Consider the following 22,987-nt stretch of genomic DNA (forward strand, 5'->3'; position numbering starts at 1 on the left):
AAAAAAAAAAGAAAGAAAGAGAAAGGCAGGAGAAAAGCAGGTGAGGAGTGACGAGCAGAAAAATTACATACAGAATTACAGCTGTTCCCTTATCTCATTAGCTTGATGTTTTAGAATGCTAAAGAATGTGAGGGTAAAAACTTATAATCGAATGGTTTGGAGATCAGCAATAAAGCCTGATTTGTGTGCAGTCCGGAGATGAACAAGATCCTTTTGTCACCCGAGCTTGACCACTTACATCTGGTTAGTGTGTCTGTGACCCTCCGCTCCCACATCTACTAAATGGCATAATCCATGGAACATGCCTAGTACGGGACAGCATATCCAGCAGACAGTAAATGGCAGCTGTTGTAAATGCTGGCACCATACTGACTCAGGCAAAGGGACTGTGGTCACTTATTTTGTCCACTCCCCCCTCCACCACCATACACTCACCTTCTCAAACACAAACACAAACAGCAGATTCTCTGAGGTCTTCTCAGGGTAAGGGAGAGACTAATAACCCTCTACCAAGGGCCCCAGAGCCATGTGTCTAGGAGGAGGCACATTGCGCACTAAATCATTAACAAATGCACCTCCGTGGGGGTAGTCCAACCCTAGAACAGGAACAGGAGGGGCGCCTGGCTGCTCAGTCTCGAGCATCCGACTCTTGATTTCCGCTCACGTCCTGGTCTCAGGGTCCTAGGATGGAGCCCTGCGGCAGACTCGGCAGGCTCCGAGCTCGGGGATTGGGGGCAGGGTAGTGTCTGCCTTTTTCCCTCTCCCTTTCCCTCTGCCCCTCCCCTCCAAAATAAATAAATCTTTAAAAAATAAAATAAAATTAGGAACAGGACACTGAGGACCACACACTGCTATTTCCTAACTTTTGCTGGAAACCCCTCAAAGAAACAATTTTTCCCTTAATTATATCCGGGTTCTTAATTGGTTACACAGAAGAAGCACCTGGAATCCTTCTGAAAAAGAGTAATGCTCGGGTTCACCCCACACCAATCAGATTAGAAACTCCCGGGAAGAGGGCCCAAGCTTGGATGGTTTTCCAAAGATCCCAGGTGGTTCTCATGTGCTGATTCACGTGTCGAGCCTGGGCCACAGCACCAGCACCACTTANAAAAAAAAAAGAAAGAAAGAGAAAGGCAGGAGAAAAGCAGGTGAGGAGTGACGAGCAGAAAAATTACATACAGAATTACAGCTGTTCCCTTATCTCATTAGCTTGATGTTTTAGAATGCTAAAGAATGTGAGGGTAAAAACTTATAATCGAATGGTTTGGAGATCAGCAATAAAGCCTGATTTGTGTGCAGTCCGGAGATGAACAAGATCCTTTTGTCACCCGAGCTTGACCACTTACATCTGGTTAGTGTGTCTGTGACCCTCCGCTCCCACATCTACTAAATGGCATAATCCATGGAACATGCCTAGTACGGGACAGCATATCCAGCAGACAGTAAATGGCAGCTGTTGTAAATGCTGGCACCATACTGACTCAGGCAAAGGGACTGTGGTCACTTATTTTGTCCACTCCCCCCTCCACCACCATACACTCACCTTCTCAAACACAAACACAAACAGCAGATTCTCTGAGGTCTTCTCAGGGTAAGGGAGAGACTAATAACCCTCTACCAAGGGCCCCAGAGCCATGTGTCTAGGAGGAGGCACATTGCGCACTAAATCATTAACAAATGCACCTCCGTGGGGGTAGTCCAACCCTAGAACAGGAACAGGAGGGGCGCCTGGCTGCTCAGTCTCGAGCATCCGACTCTTGATTTCCGCTCACGTCCTGGTCTCAGGGTCCTAGGATGGAGCCCTGCGGCAGACTCGGCAGGCTCCGAGCTCGGGGATTGGGGGCAGGGTAGTGTCTGCCTTTTTCCCTCTCCCTTTCCCTCTGCCCCTCCCCTCCAAAATAAATAAATCTTTAAAAAATAAAATAAAATTAGGAACAGGACACTGAGGACCACACACTGCTATTTCCTAACTTTTGCTGGAAACCCCTCAAAGAAACAATTTTTCCCTTAATTATATCCGGGTTCTTAATTGGTTACACAGAAGAAGCACCTGGAATCCTTCTGAAAAAGAGTAATGCTCGGGTTCACCCCACACCAATCAGATTAGAAACTCCCGGGAAGAGGGCCCAAGCTTGGATGGTTTTCCAAAGATCCCAGGTGGTTCTCATGTGCTGATTCACGTGTCGAGCCTGGGCCACAGCACCAGCACCACTTAGAAGCTCTTTAAAATGCAGGATCTTGGGCCCCAGTCCAGACTGAATTAGAATCAGAACAAATCGGAATCCTCACTTCCCATGATCCATAATCACATCAAAGCTTGATGTGGGGATCAGGGATTCCCAACTCTGGCTACACAATAGAATCATCTAGAGGAATTTTGAAAAATGCAGATGCTTGGGCTCTACCCCCTGAGGCTTTTACTTCATTGGTCTGAAGAGGACCTTGCAAAAATATTTTGAAAAGTCACCCCTGAGTACATACACTGTGCGGCCAGGGCTGAAAACGACTATGGCAGGCAGGCACAGCCTCGGAGACAGGCTAATTCCAGCCAGGAGCGCCTTCAGAGGGAGCTCTGAAAGTCGAGCTTTACCAACATTCCTTTGCTGGATGGTCAGCTCAGAAGCGGCACAAAGAACGAGTGTGATCTCTCTAGTATGGGGCCTCCTAGCAACTTGTTTAAGAAACGTCTATTTCATACACACGTGTAAATTTGTGTTTTCTATTTTCTCTCTTGTTATAACTGTAGTTTATTAATGACTAGATCTATGTGCATAATGATACATAATAAGCAACCTGGAATATGCCACGCTTAGTGATGTGACTCATGTCCTACTTTCGCTTGGTGGCAAATAATTTTCAATATTTATATTAAAACAAACAAGGGGATGTTATAGGGTACAATACACATTTCTTGTGAATTTTAAAGATAAAACGCAAGACTTCAAAGAAACTTTGTGCTTTAAGGGGACACTTCAGGTTATGTTCCAGACCTCCTAGCGGAATCCCTCACCGTTGGGACTAGTTTAGAGGGAAAGTTTGAGGAGCACTGAACCAACAGAATTATTTGAAATGTGACAAATCTTAATCGACTTGGTTTCAAATCCTCAGCAGTTGGAGCGTCTTGGCTTATCTCAAATGCTAGAAATACTGTAACATTTGTCACTTCAATCCCAGCCAAGGGTCAAATGCAGTATCGCATATAGAAGCTGAAATAAATTCCAGAAGTCATTTTGTGGTTGATTTCACTTTATTCACATGATAGCTATAGGGGTTGACAATGACTTCCTCTAACATTTCTTTCTTCTGGTGAGTTGATGTACAGTTTGGTTGCAGAGAGTGTGGGTAGAAGGGATGTGTGGGAAGACAGATCAGGGGCTCGTTACAATTCTACTTCATCATGAATCATTTAATTTTAACCTTGTGGCTTGTCTAACACATTTGCAGTAAGAGTTGAGGAATCAATCTAATGCTCACTGGCAAATACTTGGCAACCCTTGTGAGTAGCATCTTTAGAGGACGCACAATCGATCCTAACACTGGAGGCACCTCAGAGAGTGTGCGTGTGGGTCAGAAGTGCCTTGGGGTGCTGAGATAGGCAACCCATGACAGCTGTGGGAGCTCTAGAGAGCTGCAGTCAATCCCAGGAGCGTGGCATGGCTTCTCAGTACTGATAGGACCTCACGAGGAGCCACATAAGAATTACGGTGATCAGGACAATAGTGAAGTTGAGAAACAGCTCCCGGGTGGATATCCCCATTCTCCGAGTTGGCTCAGTGAGAACGGACGGCGGACTTCAGAGGGCACGTGAAAGACCTCCTGCTTGTCCTCACCTAACAAAAAGCAACAAAGAAAACGTGGGGAGATTCGTGAGCATTCTGTCCTCAATGTGGAAGAGGAGAATGTAATAGGCTGAACGGTGGCCCCAACAAAACTTATATGTTGAAATCATAACCCCCAGTGTCTCAGTATATGACTGTATTTGGAGATAGGGTCTTTCAAAAGGTAATTTAATTTAAATGAGGCCATTAAGATGCGCCCTAATCCACTATGACTGGTGTTCTTATAAGAAAAGTAGACGAGGACACAGACATGTGTGGAAGGAAGTCTGTGTGAAGGCAGGGGAAGGCAGTCATCTACCAGCCAAGTAGAGAAGCCTCAGAAGAAATCAACCCTGCCAACGCCTTCATCTTAAATTTCTAGCCTCCAGACTATCTTTGGACTAGAGCTGCAACTCTTCCTGGGTCTTCAGCCTGCTGACCTCCCCTGTAGATTTTGGACTTGTCAGCCTCCACAATCACCTAAGCCAATTTTATCCATATATCTACCTACATCTGACTTGATATTAACATATAGGGGCGCCTGGGTGGCTCAGTCATTAAGTGTCTGCCTTTGGCTCAGGGCGTGATCCCAGGGTCCTGGATCGAGCCCCGCATCAGGCTCCCTGCTCCGCTGGGAGCCTGCTTCTTCCTCTCCCACTCCCCCTGCTTGTGTTCCCTCTCTCGCTGGCTGTCTCTCTGTCAAATAAATAAAAATCTTTAAAAACAAAACAAAACATATAGACGTAGGTCACACACACACACACACACACACACACACACACGCTATTGGTTCTGTTCCCTGAAGAACCCTAACTAATAAGAAGAACCTGGTTTTCCTGCCTAATGCCAAAAAGACCAACAAAGTCCTGATTTTTTTCCTGTGATGAATGTATAGATGCTTTGGCTAAAACACAAAATATTGTATTTTCTCTTCCAGGATGTATGTGCTTGCCTTTCTAATGTAGGGTACCAGCAACCAAGGTCACCGAAACAAAATAAAAACCAAAACTGATACGGTTTAGTGTTTGTTCTTGCTTGGAATTGCGTGTAGAAGTAGGAGCCCGTAATTTATCAAGCGTGGGGCTGCCATAAGTCTTCCTCTAAGCCCGTGAACGCATGGAGTTCTTGCAGCAGCTGCTTGGCCTCTTACAAGCCCTGCATTGGGCACAGAGCCCACTGGGGTCAACCAAAAGTCCCTCGCATAACAGGCACTCAGTCAACAGAGCAAGTGTTAACCTCATGGGTGCTTCTATTTCAAAAAGGGCTTTTGCCAGCTATTTTTAGACAAGTGCAGGATGTGCCTATATTGTAAACACTTCAAAGAGCAGGGATGGTATCTTTAGAGTGTGGACAGAGACTACATGCAGGAAATCGTACTTTGAGAACATATGCAATGCACTCAATGAGATTATTGCCTTCAGTGATGTGGCATTATTGGTACTTTGTGCTTGCAAACCAAACAAAATTAAAGATTAAAGATAAAATTTTAGATACTTATTTAGATGCTAAAATTTTAGGTACCGTGAAGTGAAAAAGTTTAGGGGGAAGGAGCGTTTTGTTTATTTGTTAAGCGTGGGAGTTCAGGGGGTAGGAACGGTTGTTGGCATACTTTGGGCCTGAATGGCAATTTTAACCATCTAACCGGACTGAATTATTAATTGTAATTACCATGTTTATCACGTTAGTAACGGACGAAATTATTAGCTGTCCACACCAACTAAATAATCATTCTTCATATAATGGAATGGTTGGTGTAATTAACACGCAGGTTCAAATGAGATGGTGTCAACCAGTAGCTTATTGAATCTTGCTTTAAAAGACAGCTGATAATGACTGATTTCTGTATCATTTCCCTTTTAATTGTTATCCATCATTTGGCCCTCCACATTCAGGATACAGTAAATTCCAGTGAAACCCTTTACAAAGATTTGCTTGAAGGAGAAAGTAAACAGAAGAAAATAAATGGGTAAAGGAAGTAGAGAGAATGTGTTAGAAGGTATACAAGAGCAGAGAGGAGCGGGAAGGTGATGAATCCAGGCCAGGAGCTGGAGGCGAAGGAATGAGAATCACAGGCAGACTCTTCTCTCTTAATAAAATCTGGTCCTGGTCCAAACACCAATTTATTTGGGTGCATTTTGAAGAAATACAGAGATATGCAAAAAGAGAGAGACTCTATTTATAATGATCAAAACAACCCAATTCAGGGAAGGCAAAATCACTATCCCACCAAATCTGCCTATTAGATTAAGCCCTTAGATAAAGGGATCCATGGATCATGTCCAACAAGAACATACTCAGAAAATGTTATTGAAAGCCGTCCACAGCTCTGTTTGTGTGACCTTCACAACTCCGCGACCTTCACAACTCAGGCAATACTACCACGATTTTTCTCTCTCCCATGACTGTAGCTGAGAAACTGAGAGAGAAGGTACATTGTTTGTATAAGGCACATAGCAGGTTAGAGGCAGAACTAGAATTGGCAGACTGGAACTGGTTTTTAGAATTGTGGTTACCACACAGTAGTGATTATAAGAATGAGTTATCACTGTAATTAACTGCCCTGACTACACAAAGTGTGTGCAAAATTTCAACACTTTGGGAAAACAATTTGACATTTTTTATTAAGGCTGATAATGCTAACTCGCTATTATCCAGCCATTTCACTTCTGCTCTAGAAACTCAAGCACGTGTGCACCAGGATCCATATACAGAATGTTCACTGCCACATTTTCATAATATCCCCATGCTGGAAACAACTCAGATGTTCATCAGCAGTGGGATGGATGATGAATTTTAGCACATTCATACATTTGAATGCTACAGAGCAAAGCAAATATATGAACCATAGCAACACACAACAAGAAGGATGGATCTCATGAATAGAACTGTTGGGCCAAAGAAGAATTTACGAAAGACACACAGAATGTGATTCCATTTATACAAAACCCAAAACAGGGAACTTAGTCATGTCGTTTAGGAATGTTGACATGGGTGGTAAAATCATAAAGAAGAGAATAAACAAGATGATCTCAGCAATCAAGATGGTGATCGCCTATGGTGGGGCAGAAGGGAGGATGACCAAGAATGGACTTCTGAGGTGCCGTCCATGATCTCTTTCTTGACCTGGGTGATAGTATACAGGTGTTGCTTAATAATTATTGTCCAAACTGTTTTATGATTCTTTACATTTTTTTCCAGTACTCTCTGAATTGACAGGCTACCTCATACACTTATTTCCTACAGTTTACCTCTTACTATTTCTTGCACTTTGATGGTGAACTTGAATATTTGTTAAAAAATACATTTTTTAAATAAATAAAACACGAAGAGTTAAGGTGAGAATTTCTAATGAATCCAACTGAATCAACGCACATGCTAACAGTAAGAAATGGACTTTCTTATCACACACATTTATACCAAAGTTAGGCAGATATTCAGTTCAGCAACTTCCATTTGCCTGCTGTTACCCCACAAAGACAATTCTGGCTTCCTTGTAAATCTACCCCAGAGTCAAGATCACACCATATGATCCAGAGTGATTGCCAGATGGGTGAAATAAAAACCAGAAAAGCTCTGAATACATTGACATTGACCTTCTTTGAATGGAGGCTTTGAGAATTAGGAAGGGAGAAATGCATACCACAAGATGAAAGAAAAAAGGGAAATAGGAATAAATAATACTCTTTGCATCTTAAAAAATACTGGATACACTAGGTATTGCCTGTTTCATTAAGAAATGTAAATATGATTCTGTGTTTCTCATTCGCAACTTGTACACACACATACTCTCTCTCTCTCTCTCTCTCTCTCTCTGCTAAGTATAAAAATCCTGCTGTCACCTGAAGAGGGTCAAGGAACACACCTGGCTGCAGGAGGCTTCTTCTCTCTCTCTCCACCTCGGGCTCCCACTCCGGCTTGTCTCCCAGGCTCTCTGGACTCCTGGACTCTGGGCAGGGCCTAAAGTAGTCTCAGGGAGGTGGCAATCACTGTGATGTCACTGATGAAACATCTCAAAGGAACAACCTCCAAAGGTTTGAGGCTATTTGTGTGTAGGGGGAATATAGACGTCTGTTGACTAAGACTTTAGTCCTTTGGTGGCCTATTTGTACTAACACCACACGGACTTAACGTCTTCCCTTCCCGTTGACTTTAGGCACAATTGATGTGGATTTTAAATTTGTCTTTCACATATTCATGAATAGCTCTAACATGTGTTTCGAACATCATAAACCCAGAGCGATAGACTAATATTTACAGATCGATGCTGAAATTGGCCGTTCCCCCTACTTATCACATGAGGATGTAAAAAATATGACTTCGTTTTACCACCCATATCCTTAACTATCAGAAATATGAAGAGTCCTCGGCCCTGCACACGCACACCCCAAACCCCACGGGCACCAGAATTCAACAGACATCTCCAGCTCCTTCAGAACTGACCTTAATCCAAGCAGTGAAAGCTATCTCCTCAGTCACCTGCTCTGCGTAACATTCCAGCTAAGCTGTATTTTGGAAGTTTACACATTAATATACAGTTTCATCTGAGACAGCTGTGGAAGGCATGGTTTATATCTCTCTGTCAGTAAACTAATCCCGCAGCAAACTCATACCACAAAACTCAGTCCTTCGGAGAGACCTCGGGGGTAAAAGGAGACATGATTCACACTAGTGCACTCGTGAGTTACAGAACCTATCTGCAAGAAATACAAGCGTAGAACTTTCTATTATAAATGCTAACTAAAACTGGGCTGTTAAGATGAGTGTACAATCAACATTCCAGATGTCTGGAGGTAAATGGAGCCCCTGGACTACTTAACAGGACTTGAAAGCACATCAGCGAAGCACTTTCCCCAGGACCCCAGCAAATGTGTTTGCTCAGCAAATCCCTTCCTTACAGATAATAGAGCAAATCCCCCTCTGCATTCCCGATTAGGGTCAATCAAAATAATGCACTCCCAGAAGGCATCAGCAAGCAAAACTCTCCATAGATTTGTGTTCATTGTCACACTTCTCCCCACCGTGCCTCATACTCCAGAGACGTTACTAAGAGACTTTCCACCTATTTTTTCATTTTTCAACATAAACCCAATGATAGATAATGTTAAGACAACATTCTGTCACCACATGCCTTGTGAGAAGATAGCTTGGTGAAGTGACAGATAGTATATAATAATTATAGCTCAGTCGAACATTGGCGCTGATGTGTTGCCATCTGGCAAACCCCTTTGAATGCAGTCAGATTTCTGTCTTTTGCTTCCCAGCCCTTGCCAGATTGTTTCAAAAGCTGGGAGTGTTTTCCTAGTCACCAAGCCACACCCGTACCTTTTTTTAACCACTCAAAATTATGTTGGGGACAATCAAAAAGTTATATATTTATTATAGAACATTTGAAAACATTAAATCCTAAAGAAAATTTCTATTAGCTATTAATCTCATCACCCAATGGGGGGAAAATCCTTTCTACTACTTTTTATTCGTGTTCAGGCTGCACAGATACAATCTCAAATTCCCAAGATATATTTGGTAAAGGTATCTGATACTTGGAAAGCCGTTTTCTTTTTTGATGCACGTAGACTCAAATTCGTACTATGCCATGTGTTTGGTATTGTGTGTAGGGGACAAGCATTTATTTTGTACATGTTCAAAACAGGATTAGCTGTACAATATTTAAAACATTAAATATAATGGGGAAATGTTAACGTATTCCAAAACTGCTCGCCAACACCGTCAATTTGGTCGAATTGGTCAATTTCAATGCAACTGGGAGGGAAAATCCTACTGCTTATTCATGAGTCAGTTCAATTTGCCTACTTGGTTGTCCCATTTAAGTCTGTCCACTTTATACCAGGGACAACTATGCCCAGTACATTGACAAATTCCCGGACGGAGGCTCAGAAGCTTCTGCATAGTAGCAGCTTATTCTGTGATGTCATGAGAGAGTGGGATTACATTGAGAATTTAGCTTGTTATCAGTTTGACCTAACCCTCTCCAGAAAAATATGCAAGCCGCCCAAAGTCACCTGACAACTCTTCAAAGGCCTACGGGATAGTTTAGCCCTGAGGATTTGCAGGGCTCTTAAAAAAAAAAAAAAATCAACATTACTGTCTCTCATTTAAGAAACTGAGAATAACAAGATTTCAAACCTCAGTGCCAAAGCAAATGCATCCCTTTCAATTAACCTTTCTTACAGTCTGCTGACATTTTCCTTTCACTGAGCAATTCCCATGACTTAACAGCATTCACTCCCTATCAACTTTTTTTCAAGGTGCTGTTCTGCCCATCAACAAGAAGACGTACTAAAAAACCTTTGACTTTATTTCTATGCCTATTAATGTAGAATTCAGACAAAGGCCAAAAATGTCAAGTAAAGAGGTGGCTCAGTCAGTTAAACGACTGCCTTCAGCTCAGGTCATGATCCCAGGGTCCTGGAATTGAGTCCTGCATTGGGCTCCCCGCTCAGTGGCGAGCCTGCTTCTCCCTCACCCTCTGCTGCTCCCACTGCTTGTTCTCTCTCTCTCTCTCTGCCAAATAAATAAATAAATAATATCTTCTTTAAAAATCTCAAGTAAATGACGTTCACATCGATGTCAATACCTGGCATATGTACCCTCCCCCCTTCACCAGCATACATTCTGCAGTATAGCATACCCTTTGAGAATCAATGCTGAGCTCTTGTACCTGGTTATTCCCCATTTTCATCCACTGTTTCACTTTGCAAAAAGTGAACACCTCAAATCAGTCCATGACTTCTGTGTCAAGTCTATGACACGATGGAAGAAATCAGCAAGACCTGATGAAAGGCGATACGCTCTTAGCACATCACGGTAATGAATATGATGATAAGGACGAGGTCTTTCTCATCTTCACATCTTCACATTCAGCTGCTCATGGAGCTGCTCAGAAGGAAAGAAACAACTTTCTGCTATGCTTTTTCATTATCCCAAACACATAAGTACAAGACCAGAGAAAGAGGAAGCCCTATTTCTTGAAGCTCTTTCCATGTCCTTGAAAAAGTAATGATTACTATCTGTATTCTCAACTGTTTATGGCATATGTGTGATTTTTGTCTCACTAACTGATTTAACTTCAAAGGCAGGGATAGTTTCTTGTATTTCTTTTGTTCTCCAGCCATGCATCGAATCAACAAAGGATGATAATAGATGCTCCAGAATGTATAGCAAGGGGCTCAGTCTGCACCTCCATCATATCACATCTCCTACTGAGATCCAGACACGTCTGAGCATGCCCAGCAAACATGAGTGGGGGGAGTTGAGGTCGACATTGAATTTATCCATAAAAGGATCTAGATACCACCTGGGAGAGAAAACTGCTTTGAAGGGAAGTGATGAAAAAGATGCATGTGGTTCAGCACAGAGAGAATAGAGTCATTCCACTGCACACAACACAACTGGTTAAGCAGGTCCCATGAGAAGTAGATGCAAAGGTGGGACTAGATGTGCAAAAGGAAAATATATTAGGGGAAATGCCTGAGAGAGAAAACATGGAGGGAGAGAGAAACTGACAGAGTCATCAAATGGCAAGAGAAAGAGACCGGGGAAAAAGGAAGGGAGGTTGGCTAGAAGCATCTCAGACTGCAAGTCGGTTGTAAGGAAAGTCTGACCAGGCTCTAAGGAAGCCTCAAGTCACAGTCGCATGTCGGAGACATCCCGCATCTCCCAGGGATGAGACGGCCTTCGTATTCCTCCCATGCTTGATCGTTGACTGGGAGCAGCCCATGGGGCTCCTGGCTTCTGTGCAGTCGTGATTCTGATTTCAGCTGGGATCCACCCCGATGACCTTGCTGTCGGTGACAGGCACAATCTCGTGGCCCCTGTACCCACACGCTACCCATCCGGCTTCACCATAGCTTGGAGTCTGGGTCCTAGAGGAGAGAGAGGTATGGATAAAAACTCTCAGCAGCGTGTAACACTAAGCAGGAGAGAGATTCTCCCTCTACCTGTGCGATCTCGCGGACCTCGGGGCAGCCAGGGAACCAGCAATGTGACTTCCTTCTGGCGAAGGGTCACGGAGCCTGGCAGAAGCAGCAGTACCCATCAAGACCAACTTGCAGTTCGTGTTAAGCTGTGCAGGCCCCAGTAGCAAATAACAGCAGACGGTAGCTTAAGCTAGAGTAAGAAAACGGCAAGCTCTGCGTGGAGGCCAGCCGCACTCAGGCATGGGTCCATCTAGGTGCTGGAAATAATCAGGAGGAACACGACGGGCACATGCAGTCTTGCATAGCAGGGGGGAGCAATAGCCAGAAAAAAAAGGTGTATTAGTCCTTTTCATAATAACCCATTTCAGATCCTGGGTTGGGGAGATGACACCTGTTCATGTCATTTGACTTGGAACCGATTAAATTCCTGTTCTCTGGAACAAGTGTATTTCTGCTCTATAATAAGATTCTGCAAGCAAACAGCTTTCTTGCAGCACATTAAACATAGCAACCAGGGAGAAAAAAGAAGCAGCCAAAAATGTGTTTACTACTAGGCTAATACCATCTGCCCTCAAAACACTCCCAGATTTCAGACTGGCTTTGTTATTTTTCTGATGGGAACTAAGAATTCAGCAGTCTTTTGATGTGCTGTTACTGAGCCGTTCGGGGAGAGGAGCCAGGCACGCCTACTTGAAACCATCTGTTTCCTGGTGAATTTGATCGAGGATTTCACTGAATCTCTTTTGAGAACCTGTCAGTCAGAATAACACAATTGCAATTTCAACACGAATAATGAGACTCAGGCAAAATTGCTTGCTTTCTGTGAATGAGTTCATTTGGCTTTTGGCTGTGGCTCTGAAAGCCAAGAGAACGGAGTCGTGAAGATTCATGAAAATCTAGCTCTGCTCTCCGGGAAGGCAATGATAAAACCAAGGCTCCTCGTTGCAGCAATGTGGAAGGAGATTAGCTGGATGCAAGCTACAGGCTAGGTTTCCTTTTGGATGAGGGACGTACTCTCTCTGAGAGCAATTGGGCACTTGTTCTAGAGTCTGGGGAGTAACCTAACCTTTTACACTTTTACAGTAAGTGATGTGAAGTTGCCAGGGGCTCATATTCTGGGAATTTGGGCAGCTTCTCTGGGAGAAGTGGTTCAGGCCTCCTCTTTGGCTTGCATTTTGCTCATTCTTGCCCTCAGGGGCCGGCGTAGAAGAGGAAAGGGGGCCCGCACACTTCAGGCCAATTATACCTGTGTCCTCATGGGGGTACCCCTTTGGCACTAACAACAATCCAGCCAGCTAACTTCTTCATCTTCTCCTGTTCCCCCCTCTTTTGCTAGACGCTACTGCACTCGCCAGGCCCTTACCTGTCCACCATGCCCACTGAGGACCAACACAAGCAGAGACATCCCTGACGCTTCGGCTCTGGACAACGGCGCCTCCCAAGCGCCACCGCGGCTTGCCTTGTCTTGTGCCTACAAGACACCTGTCCTCTGCAGCTTCCTCTGCTGCGTACCATAGATTTTGACCACCGTAGTCCCAGAGGTGCGCTCACTTTGGAGCAAGATGAGGAGGGGCGGTGGGGCAGTGCGCCTTCCGTGTGTGACGCCCGTTGAGGAACACCGAAGGAAGACCCCCTTGCTCTCGCGCCCATGTCTTCCCAGACACGAGTTCATGGGGAAGCCCAGCAGGGTCTATGTAGAAGTCACAGGCATCTTCTTATCTCAGACCTCCCCTTCCACCGCTAACACTTGATACTCAACTTTCCCTTTCTTAGCACGGGTGGTCTCTCGGCAGGCGGCTAAGTTAGCTCCCAGAGCAAACCAACCTCTGCCGGGTCTGCTCTATCAGAGCGCACGACGCGCGCGGACAGGTGTTGGAATGCAGCCCCCGACGCCGCTCAGGCTCCCGCTCGGGCCCCAGCACACCAGCAGCCCTGCACAGACCGCACAGCTCACAGCACTTCCCCACCAAATACCCCTCCATGGAGGCCAGGGCAGAAATTGGCTTCTCGCGCTCCAGACAGAAAGCACACTATTTTGTGTGTCACTGCTTTCCGGTAACTCCCGGATGAAGTTCAAAATCGTCAGCTGCAGACATAGGAGCCTACCATGATCTCGCTTCTAAGCTCCCTGCCCTCCCGTGCAGCAATCCCAAACTCATGGGCCTTCGCACGCTCTCTCTGCATGTGCGAATGCCATTCCCTCTGACTGAACAGCCTTTCTCCCACCCCTCCACATGCCTCACTGCTGATGATGAACAACGGTACCGGAATCGAATCACACGTCACATTCCCTGGTCTTTAAGGCTGGGATCCACGTAGCCCTGCACACTACTAACTCCACCCTATTGTCACCGCGGACCCTCTTGTCCATCTCCCCGACTTAAGGACAGGGATCAGGTCTCACCCTGTAGACACAGTGCCAAGTCAGGTAGTATAAAGAATGTAACGGGCCACCCCATAGAAGTTTGCTCAATAAAAATATGTCTGAATGCAAAAACGATTGCTTGGTTAATAGCTGTTCAACTCTGGAGACTCACGGGCCAATGAATGGTTTAAAAAAAAGTCTCAGGCGCCCAGGTGGTACAGCTGTTAAGTGTGGGATGCTTGCTCATACCCTCAGGTCGTGAGATCAAGTCCCGAGTGGGGCTCCCTGCTCAGCCCGGCGTCTCCTTAAGACTCTCTCCCTCTCCCTCTGCCCCTCCTCCTGCTCACACACATTCTCTCTCTCCAAAATAAATAAATCTTTTTAAAAAATAAAATAACAAAAATAAATAAATAAAACTCTCTAACCTTTCAACAATCTACGTGAGAAAAGATGATGTTCACAGGACCTGGAGTAATTTGAACTACTCAGGATTTCTTGATCTAAAAATAGTACATTCTAGGCTTCTTACCACTGACCAGGTCTGACAGCTGTTTTTTAGGTTGGTACTTAATATGCTTTAAAGAATGATTTTTCTCTCTATTGAAGCTGAGCGGCAACGTAATTTGTTGTAGATTTTTTAGAAGGAGATTTTAAAATTGAGAAATATAAAAAATAATTCAAATGTGCCTACCACATGAAATTCACAATTCTTAATATCTTTGTCATATTGTTTCATGTCTTTTCTAAATAAGGGAATTACAATATGATTGATAAAGCTGAGGTCTCATTGAACCATTAATGCTATGCTCCGTCCCATCTCCCTAGATAAAACAGCTGCTATGAGTTTGGGGCACAGTCCGAGTTCTATAATTAAACCTCTTAGATCCAGCATCTAGATTATGCTGGCCTGATAAGTAGGTTTCCCTCTTTTCTTTCCTCTCTGAAACAGTTTGTGTAAAACAGGCATTATCTTTTTTTCTTTTTAAGATTTGTAACTATTGGTTCCTAAACTATATGGTCCTGGTGACCTTTTTGGAGTATGAGAGGAAATTTTTGACTACTGACTTCACCATTTTTTATGTTTATAGGTCCCACTTACTAGGTTTTCTTTTTATTCTCAAGTCGATTCTGGAAGTTTACTATATTACTAGAAAACTGTCCATTTAATATTTGTGTAACTTTTCGAAGTATCAAATTTTATGTTTTCATTTATTTTCTCTCAGTACTTTGAAGCAATAACTGCATTGCCTTCTGGCTTCTATTGCTATGACTGAGGAGTCTGCTACTGGTCTGGATGATATATCATTCTTTCTCTATAGTGATTTCTAAGATTTTTAGTTATTTTTTAATGTCCTGTATCCCTACCATATTTCTCAAATTGTCCTTCATTTCTCACATCCTTTTTCTTTGCATCCTGGAAGATTCCTTTTGTTCTAGTTTTCAATTCAGTATCCCTCTCTTTGGCTCTTTCAAAATTACTATTTAGCCCATCCTTTATATTTTTAAATTTTGTGACTATATTTTATTTCCAAGATTTCCCAGAGGTTAATTTTCATGTTTGACTCTTCTGCTCTCAAAAACTCCTAATCTTGTTTTATGGATGATAATTCTACCTTTTGGGAATATTTTTTGACAGTTCTAAACTTTAAGTCCTTTCCAAATTATTCTGTTACTGTTCTTTCTTTAGTTACAAATTTTCTTATGGATTTACGACTATTTCTCATGACGCTGAGTATCTTCATGTTTGTACAACACAGGTGATTTTGGGAGCAAAGGAAATAGCCCTCAACCCCCATATTGAAGAAGAGAACTGCATCTCCATCCTCTCATGAGCAGGATGGATTTAGTGCTTGATCTCATGAAGGCAATGAAGCCATTGCCCTGCCTTCAGTCCCAGCTTCCAAAGTACCAGGAACCTTCAGGCCCTGCCTACCTACATAGTTTCCCTCTCTGTGTTTGTCCATAGCATTTTTTCCAGTTGTTTTTTAATGTGATTGTATATATTATTTAATACTTTATCTCATCTCTTATTCTTATGCATTTAGAACAGAAAGTGGAGATTTCTGCATGTACTCATTCTGTCATGCTGACCCAGAAATTTTGCTTCTAGTTTTTTAAAAAATTATTACTGAGGTAAACAACAAAAACTAAAACTTTCATGCACTTAAAAATCAAGAAACTTGAACCTCATTCCCTAACCCTGAGGTAGGAAGGCAGGTGAATTTTTTTTTCAACTCTCTCATTATGCTTCTAATTATTATGTGGACAATTGTGATAATAACCATCATCACAGTGACATCTGGTACTTTCAAAGTATGTGGTTACTTTTTTTTTTTAAAGATTTTGCTTATTTATTTGAGAGAAAGAGCATAAGCTGGGGAGAGGGCAAAGGGAGAGGGAGAAGGAGTCTCCTCGCTGAGCAGGGATCCTGACATGGGGCTCGATCCCAGGACCCTAGAATCATGACCTGAGCCAAAGCCAGACTGACCCACCCAGGCGCCCCTCAAAGTATGTGGTTTCTTCAAAGTACTCAAGACTCACAAAATTCCTGGAGGAATAAATATAGGTTGTATTGTATTCTAAGTTTTTCAAATGAGGAAAATTAAATGAGTCACACAAGTAGTTGAACGGTCAACCCAGGATGGAGTCTTACCCTTTATAAGTGAAAGCAATATTTGAAATCATTCAAAGATACATATTCCAGATCAAGTACTCATTTCACTAGATGAATGATTTCTAAACTCTTTGAAAATATTTATCAACAAAATGCATACTGAAAAATGTTTTAATAGCTTTCAATGAACTCTGTAGCATCAACAAATATTACAAAAATGGTAAAAAGTGTCATGTATCCATGTTTGGTACAAATAAGAATTCACTAACTTTGGTGCTAACTCCATTAACACCAGGTTCTGATCCAATCTACATCATTCACAGGACATCCTCAGTCCCTTAAAGTTTCATGAACAATATTATATAATAAATTTCTACCTGAACTTCTCAAAGAATTAGAAGGATCATGGTATCATTTGATATGGAAGAATACAAAATGGATCATTCAATGAATATATATATATGTAATATATATATATATACATATATATATATTCTACTGGCCTTCTTATCATTCCTAGAAAGTAGTAAAACCTAAATAAAACTAAGAGAAAAATAAGAAAAATATCAGACGAGGAGATAAGACAGAATATTCAATCTACCATCTTTTTCTAAGGATGATAAATCTGCAAATCTACTAATTATTGAAAGATGACAGAGAAATTTTTCTTTTCCATGACATCTGTCCCTGTACTCATTATAGAAAGGAAGATCTTGCTGATATAGGCCAGTACTTTCTTTTATGAATACATTAAATGATTATCAAAGATTGAAATATGGTCTGGCTGTCATATTTTTAAAAACCACTTGTAGAATAAACCTTCATAATTTGGTTGCAGCAAAATATGATTACCAGTCAGATTTATCTACACACAAACTTTTTAATCAAATGAATAGCTCTCTTTTCTCTTTAAGAATAAAACAAGAGATAAAGTATATTTGTTATTATTCATTATAATTAGCATTATTTGTGTAAATAAAATTAATTTTCCTGATTATAGAAATAATATAAGCAAATTGCAGAAAAAGAGAAATGTTAGGAGAAAAAAATTAAGTAGAAAATAGCAACGTTAAACACTATTAACATTTTGTCACTTACATTCTGGTCTTCTATTTATGTTTGGGAAGAACATATTTGTGTGCTCAGAATGGATGGAGGCATACTACAGGGCAAGGGTCATATTGGTGGTGTCCCTGTGGTGGGAAGGGGTCCCAGTAGAGGGGGAAGAGGGAGGGGAAGGATTTTTTTACTTCTTCCTTTAATCATGTCCAAATACTTTTTATGTTTTACTAAAAAAAAAATTAAATTCAGTAATAAAACTATGTAATGGGGGAAAATGGGGGGAAATTTTGTTCTCTCTTCTTTATAATCAACCTCATTTATAATATTCTTACCACCCTAAAATTGTATGGAATTGTAGAAGCTGTGAGTTGAGAGATTATTCTGTCCAATCTCTGTTTTATAGATGAGGAAATCAAGGCCAAGAGAAGCTAAATGACTTGACAGAAAGATCACGTCTCTAATCCTTTGACCTACGTGTCACAGGTTAATATTTATTTACTTTGAATAGCTAAAAGGCATGTGCATTTTACTGATCCATTTTAACATTCATCTGGATTCAACATAAGCAATATTCTCAGTTAGTAAAAGCCTTTCCCAACAGACTGACCCAAAGTAATTCTCCCTGGTTATTCTCCTTTACAGCATTCTGTTCTTTTTCTTTATAGCTCTTACCACAAATTTTAACTGTAAATTTACTCTGCTTACTTATTGTTCTAAACTCCTCAAAAGCTAACCTTACACGTGTTCTGTTCTCCATGATATACCTAGTGTCCAGTACAGTGCCTGGTCTCTCATGGGCACTCAATAACATGCACCCAGAAGGTCTTAAGTGATTTACCATGGTTTCTCTCTACTGACTGTCCTGTCATGGGCACCGGAGTTCCCTCAATTTATTGAGCAATGTTCTAGAATTTAGACAATGTAAGAAGCGTATCATAGATGGATATGTACTTTAATCTCAAAAAGGAGCTGCATTATTATCATCTCTATTGTAGAGATAAAAAAAAATACTGAGGCTAGGAGAAGTTAGGTAAATGTCAAAAGGTCAGAAACCCAACAAGTGGCAGACACAGGGCTCAATCCCAGGTTTAATTCCAGGGTCTAAGCGTTGAATCCTTATGCTATCTGGTTGCTAATTTCCTGGCTTCAGTTGATGTTCAAGATTCAGTAATAGGAATACTATCTCTTTACTCTCAATTTAAAAGTTTTCTGGGCTTCTGGGTGAAGATAGCAGATTGAACATATGCATCTGATTTTGCTCCCGCTCCAAACCCTACTAAAATAACAGTAGAAAGATTTTTTTCAAAGACATAAAGCCATAAGGACAAGGAAAATCAAGGAAAAAGCAGCAAATAAATTTTAGAAGCTGTAAAGCAAAAGGACGGGTGTAACCAATTTAGCAAAGCTAAGAAAACTGAGTCCTAAACTGGTAGTAGAGAAAGCCAGAGCCAATCTGATTTAGACTCTACAGATTGGTGGCAGTGGGGGAAAAAAATGGGGTGTCTAAAATGAGGAGAATGAGAATTGGTTGAGAGTTTTTCAAGAAATTGTTAGGTGCCAAGATCTCTCCCTCCCTCCAAACTTGTTACAGCCAACAGTTGCCCTTCCCCCACGTAGGCAGAGGCCTGGAGTTTTACTCCCTGGAGAGAGTCTCTGGACTGAGAAACCACAGGCACAGTTAAAGAAAGAAGTATCCTATTGGCAGGGGAGATTCAAATGAATGTACATCTGTATGGTGAATCTATCTCCCGCTAAGCCCTCTTCCCCTGCTCAGGTTCCGGAAGAGTAGAAGCTAAGCCTTCACATGAAGCTCCAGGCAAAAGATGAGAAGAACCTTCTTTGCAGAATCTGAGCAGCCCTAGAGGAGAGGATACTGACACTGGAATTCCCCAATGAAAAGGCCTCAGTATCAGGGGAACAGAATAGAAAACCCAGAAATAAACCCATGACTATATGGTCAATTAATTTTTGACAAAGCAGAAAAGAATATTCAATGGGAAAGAGACAGTCTCTCCAACAAATGATGTTGGGAAAACTGGACAGCCACAGGCAGAAGAATGATACTGGACCACTTTCTTACACCATACCCAAAAATAAACTCAAAATGGTTTAAATACCTAAATGTGGGACAAGAAACCATAACAATCCTAGAAGAGGTAGTAACTCCTCTGACTGGCTGCAGCAGCTTCTCACTGGATGTCTCCTGAGGCAAAGGAAACAAAAGCAAAAATGAACTATTGGGACTACATCAAGATAAAAAGCTTCTGCACAGCAAAAGAAAAAATCAACAAAACCAAACAGCAACCTACAGAACAGCAGAAGACATTTGCAAATGACTTATCTGGTAAAGAGTTAGTATCCAAAATCTATAAAGAACTTACAAAACTCAACACCCCAAAACAAAAATTAAAAAAAAATTAAAAAATGGGCCGAAGACATGAACAGACATTTTTTCAAAGAAGACATAGAGACAGCCAACAGATAGATGAAAAGATGTGGGAGGGAAATGCAAATCAAAACTACAGTGAGATATCACCTTACACCTGTCAGAATGGCTAAAATCAAAAACACAAGAAACAACAGGTGTTGGTGAGGATGTGGAGAAAAAGGAACCCTTGTGCACTGTTGGTGGGAATGCAAACTGGTGCAGCCATTGTGGAAAAAAGCATGGAGGTTCCTCAAAAAGTTAAAAATAGAACTACCTTATGATCTAGCAATTTCACTACTGGGTATTTTGAATACAAAAAGACTAATTAAAAGGGATTTATGCACCCCTATATTTATAGCAGCATTATTTATAAGAGCCAAGAAATGGAAGCAGTCCATCAACTGATGAATGGGTAAAGAAGATGTAGTGTAATGGACCAATGGAACAGAATAGAGAACCCAGAAATGGACCCTCGGCTCTTTGGGCAACTAATCTTTGATAAAGCAGGAAAAAACATCCGGTGGAAAAAAGACAGTCTCTTCAATAAATGGTGCTGGGAAAATTGGACAGCTACATGCAAAAGAATGAAACTTGACCACTCTCTCACACCATACACAAAAATAAACTCCAAATGGATGAAAGACCTCAATGTGAGACAGGAATCCATCAAAATTCTAGAGGAGAACATAGGCAACAACTTCTATGACATCGGCCAGAGCAACCTTTTTCACGACACATCTCCAAAGGCAAGAGAAATAAAAGATAAAATGAACTTATGGGACTTTATCAGGATAAAGAGCTTCTGCACAGCCAAGGAAACAGTCAAAAAAACTAAGAGACAGCCCACGGAATGGGAGAATATATTTGCAAAGGACACCACAGATAAAGGACTGGTATCCAAGATCTACAAAGAACTTCTCAAACTCAATACACGAGAAACAAATAAACAAATCATAAAATGGGCAGAAGATATGAACAGACACTTTTCCAATGAAGACATACAAATGGCTAACAGACACATGAAAAAATGTTCAAAATCATTAGCCATCAGGGAAATTCAAATCAAAACCACACTGAGATACCACCTTACGCCAGTTAGAATGGCAAAGATAGACAAGGCAAGAAACAACAATTGTTGGAGAGGATGTGGAGAAAGGGGATCCCTCCTACATTGTTGGTGGGAATGCAAGTTGGTACAGCCACTCTGGAAAACAGTGTGGAGGTCCCTTAAAAAGTTAAAAATTGAACTACCCTATGACCCAGCCATTGCACTACTGGGTGTTTACCCCAAAGATACAGACGTAGTAAAGAGAAGGGCCATATGCACCCCAATGTTCATAGCTGCATTGTCCACAATAGCCAAATCATGGAAGGAGCCGAGATGCCCTTCAACAGATGACTGGATTAAGAAGCTGTGGTCCATATATACAATGGAATATTACTCAGCTATNAATAAAATAATAAAATAAAATAAAATAAAATAAAATAAAATAAAAAGAAGATGTAGTGTATATACACAATGGAATATTACTCAACCATAAAAAGGAATTAAATATTGCCATTTGCAACAGCATGGATGGAGCTAGAGAGTATTATGTTAAGTGAAATAAGTCAGTCACAGAAAGATTGATTTCAATCATATGATTTCAATCATATGTGGGATTTAAGAAACAAAACAAATGAGCAAAGAGAAAGAGAGAAAAACCAAGAAACAGACTCTTAGCCATAGACAACACACTGATGGTTACCAGAGGCAAAGAGGTCAGGGGAATGGGGGAAATAGGTGATGGGGATGAAGGAGTGAACTTGTCAAGATGAGAACCAGGTGTTGTATGTAAGTGATGAATCGCTATATTGTACACCTGAAACTAATACAACACGGCATGTTAACTGGATTTGAAATAAAAACTTAAAAGAAAAAAAGAAAAAAAAGGCCTCAATAGCTCATCTTATAGAGAATTGCACAATCAGAAAACTAACTCATATCCTTAAAGAGTATTAGCAGTTTTCAGTCCACATACTTAAATATTAGCAGAAAAAGTAGAAGTTAGAGCCCAAAATAAACAGAAGAAACACAACTTTCAGGAAACAGAAATCACACAGGGAAGAAGAAAACATGCAAAGAAGAAGAAATCAGATTGGTGTCCAACTTCTCACCAGCAACATTGGAAGCTGGTAGGCAATAGAGAAATTACTTCAAAATTCAGGGGAAAAAAAACATATCCAACTGAGAATTTTATCCCCAGCCAATTATCCATCAAGCGAAAAGGTAGAGATATTTTCAGACATGCTTGGCTTCAAATAATTCACCTCCCATTAGTTCAGCCCCAGATGATGTGCTCCACAAAAATGAGGGGGTTACCCGTGAAAGAGGACATGGGATCCAAGAAACCACAGGTTCAAAGGGGATGCCAAGATAATCATGAATGGATGTGGCAAAGTGATGTCTGGGTACCTTGGAATAAAGAGCCATCGGTCCACACTGGAGTAGGTCGGGCATCCATGAGAGACACCTTCTGGAAAATGCAAACCATTAGGAAGCCTGATACACCTGAATATCTTGAAAGATTTTTAGAGAATCAGCAAAATATGAAGTTGAATAACAGGTAAATATTAGAAAAACAAGTAAGCAAATAAAAAGGTGCTAATTTTTACTGCCAGGAAAAAATTAAATTTTGTACAGAAAATGAAAAGGAGTCACATGGCTAAATTATGAATCGCATTTCCACAAAACTAAACAATGTTAAGGTATAACTCTATTGA

The 22,987-nt window shown here is 41.5% G+C and overlaps 1 protein-coding gene across 2 annotated transcripts; it reads right to left on the reverse strand.

The window, feature by feature from the left end:
• Nucleotides 1-3,228: 3,228 nt before the first annotated feature.
• On the reverse strand, nt 3,229-7,828 carry SLN (sarcolipin). Of its 2 annotated transcripts, none has more exons than XM_011237171.3 (2): nt 7,681-7,828; nt 3,229-3,830 (listed from the first exon to the last, which is right to left on the reverse strand). In XM_011237171.3, exon 2 carries the CDS (start codon nt 3,755-3,757, stop codon nt 3,662-3,664), a length of 96 nt encoding a protein of 31 aa, XP_011235473.1. In that variant the 5' UTR covers nt 3,758-3,830; nt 7,681-7,828; the 3' UTR covers nt 3,229-3,661. The 2 variants fall into 2 exon arrangements, with proteins under 2 accessions (XP_011235473.1, XP_019665406.1); XM_019809847.2 differs by having other exon boundaries at nt 7,658-7,762.
• Between the last annotated feature and the right edge of the window lie 15,159 nt (nt 7,829-22,987).

The sequence above is a fragment of the Ailuropoda melanoleuca genome, chromosome 8, assembly GCF_002007445.2.
Source record: "Ailuropoda melanoleuca isolate Jingjing chromosome 8, ASM200744v2, whole genome shotgun sequence".
Taxonomy (NCBI): Eukaryota; Metazoa; Chordata; class Mammalia; order Carnivora; family Ursidae; genus Ailuropoda; species Ailuropoda melanoleuca.

What these genes read in the sequence shown, in the direction of transcription:
- SLN (XM_011237171.3), bottom strand. Translation starts at nt 3,757, where the DNA reads ATGGGGATATCCACCCGGGAGCTGTTTCTCAACTTCACTATTGTCCTG.